Genomic DNA, 12,204 nt, shown 5'->3' with positions numbered 1-12,204 from the left:
TGACATCAATTTGCGGACACGTGGTGCGGCGGTCATCACTTCAGCATACATCTACCAACAAAATTAGCAAGCATAGACAGAATGTTCATGAGGGGGTTCCATCTCAAAGTGGGGTTTTTTTTGTTTGTATTTCTATTTCTGTAGAAGTATGTACGTCTATATACAATTATGGATACCTGTGAGAATTAGACTTCCCGTGATATAACGTCGCTGTGTTGAGTATCATGAACAACCACATAAAAGACATGTATATGGATGTATTTGTAGTAACCCTTTGGTATGATAAATTGATATAAACATATCAGAATGAGATTAACTTTAATTTCTAATGAAGTTTTGGGAGATCAAAGGTAATGACATCAAACGGCGGTTCCAAGCTGGGGCATCAATCAGTTCGATCGCATGTCTTCATCGGAATGTGTTATACAATGTGTCAGTGACTTATAGAAGGCAGGCTCATTATTATTGCAATTGGAAATATTTTGACTTCGGATAACTCCGTTTACCTGATCAAGATATAGTGCGATACATTGTTGGATCCAGTAAATGTTCTACCAAGCCTCTATGCTCTTCACGAATATATTTACAGCTGAGAAGGAGAACCTTCAAACGTACTGTACGACTACATATGCCAGAAGTGGTGTAAATCAAATGTGGATTCTCAACAATTCTTAAGAACTTTAAGTAAATTTGAAATCGCAAAACTTTTCTGAAATCAACAACATCATAACGTATGACTTTTCAACACTTTACACGGACATTCCTCACGATAAATTAAAGACTAGATTTTTTTTACGTCATACACAGTTGCTTCTTCAACAAAAATGGAAAACAGATATATTCATATCTAGTGATCAGACATCCAAACAAATTACTTTGTTAAACACCACTCTGAAATAAAAATATGCTTGAGTTCCTCATTGACAATATCTTCGAGGTATTTTGTGATCAGGTATTCCAACAGTCTGTTGGAATTTCCATGGTCACGAATTATGCTCCTTTGTTAGCTGACCTGTTTTTATATTCTTACGAAGCAGAATTTATTCACAGACTTCTAAGTGAGAAGAAAACATGTCTAGCTGTGACCTTCGATTCTACATTTAGATGTATCGACGATGCATTATCTTTTAACAATAATAATTTTCATTCATATTTCAATTCGATATATAGACTGCTGCGGTGGCGGAGAGGTTAGCGCGTTCGCTCCGCATGCGGAAGGTCGGGGTTCGAATCCCGGCTGCGACAGACCAAAGTCGTTAAAACAGGTAGTGACAGTTCCATCGCCAAGCGCTCGACACCAGTTGTGAATGTCACGGGTCATCGGAGATGACCTTAAAAACGGATGTCCCATGTCACAGTAGGTGTTGCACGTTAAAGAACAATCACTGCTCAATGGCCATAAGCTCCGAGCAAAGGCCTAAAAATGTGAAGCCCTTCACGGTCTTGGTAACGTTTCCTTGCGAGTGAAAAATCCTCGAAAAAGACATTAAACAAGATACAATCAATCAATTAAACGATTCGATATATCCCTGTGAACTCGAAATAAAGGACAACACAGAGTCGCTCACTTCTGCTTCATACTTAGATATTTTACTGGAAATAGATATTAACGGTAAACTAACAACTCAACTTTATGACAAACAGGATGAATTCAGCTTCTCCATCGCCAACTTCCCATATTTATGTTGCAATATTCCATAACCACCTGCATATGGTGTTTATATCTCTCAACTGATTCGATACGCAAGAGCTTGGTCTGCATATGGTCAGTTTTTAAATCGAGGCAGGACACTGACAAACAAGTTGATTGTGCAGGGATTTCAACAGTCTCCTTTAAAATTAGCATTTCGCAAATCTATGGTCGTTATAATGATATAGTTTGCCAATACAACCTTTCATTGAGTCAAATGCTGTCTGACTTGTAAGGCCGTTCTTGGTACGCTGATTTTGACTACGGATAACTCCGTTTACCTGATCAAGATAAAGCTCGCGGTTGGGTTTAATCGATCTACATGGGATGCTTACTCCTCCTAGGCACCGGATCCCACCTCTGACATGTCCAGGGGTCCGTGTTTGCCCAACTCTCTATTTTGTATTGCGTGTAGGAGTTATGGGATTGATCACTGCTCGTTATCTTCACCTTTCATCATTGGATTAAGGTATTTTGTTGCCAGACGTATTATTATTAGTAATTTAGATAAGATTGTTTCCCTTGTTGAATTTGAACTTTAAGGTCCAGATCATATACAAGAATTACTCTTCAAATTCTGAAGATGAAAGCTCCATTAGGCCTATTATATATCATTACAGCTCAAGGAAAAATACTTTAATGAAATATTTGCATGTTTCAAGATTTTAAAAAAATGATTTTTTTGGGTCATTTCAACCTAGAATATTAAGTCATAGGAGACAGTTTTCAACAATACCTTTTCTCTCCATGATTATCAACTTTGTTCATTAGACTCCTCATAAAATGTTTTTTTGAGATTAATAACGAAATTAACTCTTAGAAATCGAAGTGCAAAGGTACTCTGAATAGGAAATCGTTACCCGATTATCGTTCGTATTCCCCGAATTCGTCACGATCAGAATTGCAAGTCAAAACAAAAGCAAACCCATAGACGATTTATTCGTAACTAAAGGAGTTTTTGAATGAGAAACCATAGTTTGTTATACAAGGATATGACTTTGAACTCATAATTAATGTAAATGCCAGTCTGACATCGACGAGTTTTCATCGGAGAACGAGCAAGATCGAAGATCGATCAAGATGCCATTTATTCCGAATCGGCTGAAATAATACTGACTAGTTAATGATAAATGTATGATAATTTTCAGAGTATATTTTCTGGTGATAATAAGAGAAATATATAGTTATTACCTGCAATATTTCTAACCCCATGCAGACACGCTTGATCATTTTGATTTTTTTTTTCAAAGGGAGGGAGGTCAAGTTGAAGGTTGACTGACAAAAAAGGTAGACATCACCCCCATCCCCATTAGTTCTAAATCCCACCCTGACTCGGATATATTTTTTAGCCAGATCAGAATTTCCTCACATTATGAACGCCGTATTTTGAATTTTTCCATTACGATTTTTATATGTAATGTGTGCAGGCGAATATAATAATAAACATAACTGGCTACTTAACATCCTTTTACAATAACATTTGCGACATTAGGGCCTATATGAAAAATAATTTTATACTATCACTTTAGACCTACTTAAGAAAATGTTTTACTATTATTATTATTATCTTTTATTCTATTCCCAGTTAGAAAACCGACGTACACATTTGTGCTTCTTTAAAAAAAAAACATCCCCAACTGTTGCATTACCGTAAAATTTGGTTTATTTTACCTGATATATAAACCTATAATTTCAATATTGCTCCATCATTGTCTTTGGAACGGGGGGGGGGGGGGGGGGGGGGTCTGATAATGTAACTCTCAACATATAAAGTTAGATCTATTCATCCTCATTTTATTTACTTATATATTTAGAGAGAGAAAAATCTGATCAGAAGAGCTTTATATGACTATTTCATAGATAAATTTCATTTACAAACAAATAATGGATGATATAAAGACAAAATTGCCATTCTTTGACATGATGTAAATATTGCAAACAGAACAACAATATATTAGATATATCAGAGTTCTACAACACCAGCCCATCCTTTGTTAAGCCTACAGCACTATCGAGTACCAGACACTTCATCTTGAGCATTTGTAAAACACATGAAATTTAATTAGTAAATTCTAAAATGAATATCTGTACTACCGTCATTATCATATACAGTACACATTTGCTGGGTTTTCTCGTCTTCGCTGTGCTTGCATTGGTCCGTTGTTGAAAATAATTGGAACTGCATCTGGTCGAAGATTTAATTTCTTATATATAGCCATTATTTTTTGCCAAAGGAGTGCATACGATAACGAAACTGATCCTCATTAACCCCCGTAATCGCGTAAAATGATCGTCACACAACTTCGAGTGCTGTGTTCTCGGTGTAGATTTCACACCCAAGTCTTTCTTAACGTTGGATCCTTTGGACAAAAGTACACTGAAACACCTGACGTGCTACATTACAGTTGAATGAAAGCACATTGAACATTTTGATGGCTAAAACCCGCAGTTGTTACTATAAACAAATACATTTTATAAGGGAGATAAGTCACCATACTATTTTGATACTTCATAACACAGCAACATTTGACGATCGTTAGACGCTAACGTAAGGTAACAGATTTTTTCTGAATAATTTATTTACATATATTAAGTAATTAAAGAAGAACACATTTTCGTGCAAAACATATATATTTTTTTTTTAAAAAATCGTCTCCTATGCCCTTTAAGTTTCTGTTAGAAACACATGCGTATGATCCACCTGTTGCAGGCCTTTATAAAAGGACAACAACTTGTTTAGTATACATGTATTTCCTGAACCATGCCAGTTAGAATTCATGTCATCTCGGACATACCTGTACATGTGATATTGTACATATGATATTGTACATGTGATATTGTACATATGATATTGTACATGTGATATTGTACATATGATATTGTACATGTGATATTGTACATGTGATATTGTACATGTGATATTGTACATGTGATATTGTACATGTGATATTGTACATGTGATATTGTACATGTGATATTGTACATGTGATATTGTACATGTGATATTGTACATGTGATATTGTACATGTGATATTGTACATGTGATATTGTACATGTGATATTGTACATGTGATATTGTACATATGAGGTAGCTTTGAGGCAGTATTCTAATTATCTTTAAAGGCTATATAGATATTGTTATTCATTGTGATAAGCTTCTTCCTTTCTTTCAGTTATCCCTTCCACAACTACCCCCGCCCCATTAACACTCCCACTCAGTTGTACTTTTGAAAGTGGAACATGTTTCCTGCAGGACGTGACCTCTTCCGACTTTCTGTGGTCTAGAAAAAGTGTAAGTTTCATTACTTGTTGTTGCGCAGCTTAGAATATAAAGTTTGTTATTGATAAAATAGTACAGGCTGTAAGTAGGCATGATATAAATGAATTGGTAATTCTGCAAAATTTTATTTCTTATCTCTCCCTCTTTATCTCCTGTACACTAGAGAGGCAGAATGTTACGTGTCATTATTTATTTGCCGTGTTCTGTAATGTAGGGTGGCACACCCTCAGAGCAGACAGGACCCACCTCTGCGTTTGAAGGAATCTGGTACACTTACATTGAAACATCTGGGAAAGCAATTGGTGATATTGCTGTGTTGGAAAGTTCACCAGTCCTAACAGGTATTTCACCATGCTTCTTGTACTTAGTTGCATTAATAGCATAGCAAATTTCAATGTAAATTTATTTTGTAGTATGTAGCTATGAGTTTATTTTCTTTAATTCTGTAAATGTATATTCCAGCATTAAATCTACATAAACTTAACTCACCTTTTCCCATTTGTTGTTATTGGGGTTTTTTCCGCATTGTATTCATTGCATGCATGTTCTTCTGCATTCAGTCGATCCATTTATGTGCCTGTCTTTCGCATATCACATGTACGGTAACCACATCGGCTCTCTTGAAGTAGTCTACAACAATGCGACAGTCTTTAACGAGTTTGGCAACAAAGGAAACCAGTGGAACCAAGCTCAAATCACTATTCCAGCATCCCAGTCTTCAGCATCAACGGTATAAGTATTTTCAATATTAATGAGAAAGAAGATCGCTGAACAAGGTGCAGAAAATACCTATTTATCGAAATACTATAAACCAATTTTATATCATATATATTTTTTGTGTGACAGACTGATATATGGCATTCTCAATATTTGAGAATATATAAAAGCAATCAATGAGAAAATGGAATATATTGACAACAAAAGATCATGAAAATAAAAGAGATATTAGAGGTATCGAACCTAAATCCCGAAATATTTTGTGTTTAGCGGTTTAGAGCACTCGACAAAATTGCTTATAATACTCGGGGTGATTTATCGTCTTCAATGTAAGGGACTTGGACTATTTGTTTTACGAAAACGCCATTATTTTGTTTAAGATTTTTACATCGGGTAATTTCTCAATCTTGTTGAAGACTGAGAAATGTACGTGTTTAGTTTTTGTAAAAGTTTTTTATTACGAGATATGAAGAGTCGATCCACACTATCAACTTCTTTTAGATTCAACATCTAACTAAACTCGACTATAAAATGGTCAAATTTGACACGTTTTACTTTGTTTTCATTTTCGCATTTTAATATTACAAATCATTTAATTGTTCGGGTATTTCATTTACAACCCACTCGTGTATGGTATGGTAAATATACAAGCTAACTGACGAATTCTAACTTTTGGAGTGATTTTCCTATTCACCCACTGGTAGGCACTTGTCTTGCCTTGTTCACCAAACTTGTTTTATTGTCGATCTGTATATGATAGGAGCTTTTTAGCGATCCATACATGTATGTGTAAATCTTACAAAGAATTGCCGAATAGCAATAAAATCTTACCGCCATACCAATAGAAAAAAGTAAGTACGCAAAACAAGCATGAATTAAAGAATACCATAAAGTCATTGTCCAAAGCAATACTTCTAAATTAATGATGTCCACAATGCAATCTGGTTAGTAAAACTAATTGTGCAATCTTCTATAAATAAAGGATATTAGGATTATTACTGCGGATAACTCCGTTTACCTGATCAGGGTATGGGGCTCACGGCGGGTGTGACCGGTCAACAGGGGATGCTTACTCCTCCTAGGCACCTGATCCCACCTGGTGTGTTCAGGGGTCCGTGTTTGCCCAACTATCTATTTTGTATTGCTTGTAGGAGTTATGAGATTGATCACTGTTCGTTATCTTCACCTTGCATATCTACATTGGTAGGAACCGATGTTGATATGCTTCTATTATAGACAACAATGGAAAACGTTATTTGGTACCATTGAGGTTATACGAACAGCATTTAAAACATGCAGAGTTCTAACTACAGTAATGTCGTTCTTCCTTTTGACCTTTACTAAAGTAACCCCTTTTTATGGCGCTGTTTGTGGGTCTGTCTGACTGTCCATCCGTCCGGGGTCATGTTTTCCTGATTTTGTTCCGTAACGGATGCATGTACAACTTTGGGCCACAATTTCATCCTCAAGAATTGTAAGAGTGAGTTTGCATTTCAGCTGGATTGGTCCGTCCGACCGTGACCTACATGTACATTAGGACTAAAAGTAGGTCTAACAGTTTTCTGTGCCTTTCTTTTCATTATGAATACAGATATTGCCCTGAAATTTAGTCACATATATTCTCTTGGAGAATTACAAGTTCAGTTTGAATTTCAGCTGGATTGGTCCGTCCTTAACCCACTTTTGGGCTAAAAATAGGTCAAACAGTTTTACAAGGTTTTGTGATAACGAATACAGATATTGCGCTGAAATTTAGTCACAGGCTTTCTCTTTGATGAATACAGGTTTTGTTTGCATTTCAGGTGGATTGGTCCATCTTTGACATGCTTACTTTTTTGGCTAAAAATAGGTCAACAGTTTTTCGGGCTTTTTTTTTTCATTATCGATACAGATATTGCCCTGATATTTGGTTAAAGGCTTCCTCTCGGAGGAAGACAAGTGCAGTTAGCATTTCAGCTGGATTGGCGCACTATGGCCTACAGTACTTTTGGGGTAGAAGTAGGTCAAACAGTTTTCCAAATTTTTTTGCGTATGGTCACAGGTATTGTTTTGAAATTTAGTCACAACCTCCCTCTAAGAGAAATACATAATCAGTTCACTTTTCAGCTTACATGTACATGTATAAGGTACACCATGACCTCCTCTAGGGCTAAAAGTAGATCAAATGGTTTCCTGGACTTTTTATCATCATAGATATCATCTCCGACATTTTGTCACAACCTAACTCTTGGAGAAATACATAATCAGTTCACATGTCAGATAGATTGGTGCACCGTGACTCACGTTAAGGCTTTTCTATTCAGAATGTGTGTTGAATCAATTCAGAGTGCACGATATGCTTCCAAGTTGAATTTCACTGTCCAACAGGCGTATAATACACTGCTTGCGGTACTCTTGTTCAACCCCTGTTGTGGCAACTCATTAGTTAGACTCGCTCGTGTCAACTCCAATATGACCTGTTGGGTTAACTGAGTGGTTAGGGTGATAGCTGCGCAGCTCGTTCTACTCACGTGAATGAGATTTTACTTATCTTTCAAATATGACCGTAAAATCGAGGCTCCATGTCACAGTAGGCGTTGGCTTAAACGACAACCATTATTGGAACGGCGTCAAGAGCCGTATTGCACTTTCAAATATTTTTGGTTACTTGTAGATTCAGTTTGTGGGTACACGTGGAAGTGGATTTAAAGGAGATATTGCTATTGATGATATCCAAGTCATCACAGGGGAGTGTGGTAAGTAATCACATTTCTAGATCTGTAGTTCGATCTTTTCCATTGAAAATTACATTGGAATTTACTGATTGAGCACATGCCATGATTTTTTAAAGAAATAAAACATAAAGTAGAACCTTTTATCCAAAAAGGGAAATAAATCATATATCCGAGGAATGTACTTTTGTATTTCGGATGCAAATTTCGAGTAATAACACAGAAATTATTGAATAAGAGAGAATCAATTTATTTTTATGTCTTAAAAACTTTAACCTTAGCTATGAATTTTGAATGTATGGTAATAATTAGGCTTTTCATAATTCGCATGTATATTCCATTGTCAAAACCTTTCTTTGGGAAAAAGAAAATCACTTTGTGACCTTTACCATAAGGTTTCACCTTTTGAAAAACTTTAGTCTTGGTCATAATTCTTGAATTATTGATGATAGGGTTTTCATATTTTACATGTCTCTTCGTTTTTAGAAGACAATTTTAATTATAAAAGTTATTGACTGTTTACCTTGATCTGGAAGTTGGACACACTTTGCTAACCTTAGTCATAAGCGTTGAACAGTTATACTATCTTTCTCACCGTACTCACTGTCATTCAAATATAAGACATTCTCGATTTGCATATGCTCCTTAAGTTTCTTGATCAGTAGAGTATACAGTTTCATGACATCATCCGATAACCAACAATGTCCATTGGAATTTTTCTTAACGACAGATATAGGTCTCACGGCGGGTGTGACCGGTCGACAGGGTATGCTTACTCCTCCTAGGCACCTGATCCCACCTCTGGTGTGTCCAGGGGTCCGTGTTTGCCCAACTATCTATTTTGTATTTCTTATAGTTATAGAGTTATGATATTGATCACTGTTCGTTATGTTCACCTTTCATGCATTAAGCTGGATTTTGCCATATTATTTTCATCTTCATGAGAATTGGTTTTGGTTTTTCAGCTCTACTCGGAATTATGTGCATGGTGATGGTCTCTGCTTCATCTAACTTGACCACCTTTTTAGGTCACCTGAGTAAACTCAGATAACCCATGACCATCGGTCTTCGTCCGTCATCATACGTTGTGCGTCGTGCGTTAAACTTTTTACATTTTAAACTTCTTGAAAATTACAAGGCCAATCATTTTTAATTTTCAGTTTGATTGATTGATTGAATATTGTTAAACGTCTCTCTCAAAAATATTTCACTCATATGGAGACGTCACCACTGCCGGTGAAGGGCTGCAAAATTTAGGCCTATGCTCGGCGCTTGTGGCCATTGAGCAGGGAGGGATCTTTATCGTGGCACACCTGCTGTGACACAGGAACTCGGTTTTGTCGGTCTCATCCGAAGGACCGCACCATTTAGTCCCCTCTTACGACAAGCAAGGGGGTACTGAGGACCTATTCTAACCTGGATCCCCACGGGATCATTTTTAGTTTGAATCATATCTAGGTTAAGAAGAATATAGATTGCAAGAATTTAGGACATAACCTCCTTCGGGGTCGAATGCGTGGGGGAAAATATGCAAAAAGCCAAATGTTAAAAAATCTTCTCAAATTCCCATAGATGTTGGAGAAAAACTAAATGCATGGAAGGTGAAGATAACGAACAGTGATGATGGTTATGATGTCCATGAAACCCATTACTAATATTGTGAAATTTATGGCCCTTGGGTCAGGGATTCAAGCCCTAGGGCGAGGCAAATGTGAATATGAATTACATCGTAGGAAATCTTCTCTACTGCCATATATAACTGAGAAAACCCAAATACATGACTATGATATCCATGACGCTATCTACTGATTGAATTGTGAAATCCACGCTTCAGGCACAAGGCCGAGACAAATATGGCTATATAGTGAAAATGTATTAGATCTCAGAAAAGTCTTCTCGAATCCCATATATATTTCAGAAAAACTAAATGCATGATTATGATGTCCATGACGCTCTATACTAAATTTGTGAAAGTCATGGCTTCTGGGTCTGGGGTTCAGGTCCTAGGGCGGGGCCAATATGGCCATATGGTGAAAATTCATTAAATCCTAGAATATCTTCTTCTCTACTGCCATGTATATGTATATGAGAAAAACTAAATGCATGATTATGATGTTTATGAAGCTCTCTACTAAATTGTGAAATTCATGGCTCCTGGATCAGGTTCAGACCCTTTTACAGGGCCACATACATCCTCAGTTTCTTTCACAATAAGATTTCTATACAAGCATTTTTAATGAAATGTATGTGTTTTGCTCTCAATAGTGCATAATTGAAAAAAATGATGGGAAATATAGTTTCTCTAAGTATATTTACACAACATGTCAAGTCGTTTACCACCTTGCAGACATACTTGTCTTCTTTTATAAATACAAAGTATACATACTGAAAGGAAATAACCACAAAGAAAGAATTAACAATGATTGATTTTCTTTGTAAAACCAGTTACATATGAAGATGATTTTTCTCAAAATTCAAAAAAAAAAAATTTGTAAGAGCTATTTTCAGTCTTTAAGAGTGATTCAAGGTGATATATATCAAAACCATTTTTGAAATCATTGAGTTCTTTACATTGCAAAAACAAAGGAAATAAATCTTCATTACTGATTCACATACTGGACATACTTTGGATTCAGTTTTTCCCAAATTTAAATGATTTTTCTAGTGTAAAATTGATATTATGAAATTTTTTAAAATTAGTTTCATTAATATCTGGTGATTTACAGGATTACCATAAAACCAACCATCTTTGTTTTGCATCTTCTTGATCAACCAATTCAAATTAATTACTCCACAATTGATCAGAAACAAGGTGTGAAAAAAACTTTTCCATCAATAATTTACAAACAATCCTCACAGTACAGGACTTGAACACAATGCATGCTTTGATCTCGGAAACTGATTAGAAAACTTGGCATAAAATAAGTTCTAGTAAATTCATCTTCACACACCTTTTTTCTATTTCAATGGAATAACTGATTTCAAACAAATATAATTTTCTTTGATAATTTTGATATCGATATATGAATTATCCTCTTGAATAGTTTCTAAAACACAGGAAACGGAAAGAAAACCAAGCATAACCTCATAAGTAATGTCTTTGATATGTGAGATATCTGATCCGATAAAATGTTCCCATTTCAACATCTTATTAGTTATTATTAGTAACAATCTGTGGATTACAAAATAAACAATAATGATAAATATCAATGTTTTACTGTTGTATTCTATACTATCTTCTATCGCACACCATGCATCAAACATCTCTTTTTAACATTGTGCTAAAGTTTGGAAATAAAAGGCGAAATTCGCGGACAGTGATCAATCTCATAAATCTTGTAAGCAATATAAAATAGATAGTTGGGCAAACACGGACCCCTGGACCCACCAGGGGTGCGATCAGGTGCCTAGGAGGAGTAAGCATCCCCTGTCGACCGTTCACACCCACTGTGAGTCCTATATCCTGATCAGGTAAACGGAGTTATCCGAAGTCAAAATCAGTGTGCCACGAACGGTCGAACAATCGATATAAACACGCCATTAGACCCAATGATACGTTGTATTGACGAAATAGATCGTTATAACGACCATAGAATATGCGAAATGCTGCCTTCAATCGAGACTGTTGAAACCCCTGCACCATCAACTTGTTTGTCAGTAGCTTGCCTCGATTTAAAAACTGACTATGCGCAGATCAAGCTCTTGCGTATCGAATCAGTTGAGAGATATAAACACCATATGCAGGTGATAATGCAATATTGCTACATAAATATGGGAAATAGACGATGGAGAAGCTGAATTCATCC

At 36.0% G+C, this 12,204-nt stretch overlaps 1 protein-coding gene across 1 annotated transcript in view; it reads left to right on the top strand.

The window, feature by feature from the left end:
• The window catches only part of LOC125647382 (MAM and LDL-receptor class A domain-containing protein 1-like), a 102,569-nt gene that overhangs the window by 62,737 nt on the left and 27,628 nt on the right, over positions 1 to 12,204 (top strand). Inside the window, exons 24-27 of the mRNA XM_056142009.1 lie at positions 4,864 to 4,982; positions 5,185 to 5,311; positions 5,531 to 5,700; positions 8,341 to 8,422. Coding sequence (XP_055997984.1) covers positions 4,864 to 4,982; positions 5,185 to 5,311; positions 5,531 to 5,700; positions 8,341 to 8,422 — 498 coding nt within the window. The remainder of the gene's footprint in view (positions 1 to 4,863; positions 4,983 to 5,184; positions 5,312 to 5,530; positions 5,701 to 8,340; positions 8,423 to 12,204) is intronic.

Source organism: Ostrea edulis, chromosome 6 (genome assembly GCF_947568905.1).
Source record: "Ostrea edulis chromosome 6, xbOstEdul1.1, whole genome shotgun sequence".
Lineage (NCBI taxonomy): Eukaryota > Metazoa > Mollusca > Bivalvia > Ostreida > Ostreidae > Ostrea > Ostrea edulis.
This window is presented reverse-complemented; position numbering and strand designations above follow the sequence as displayed.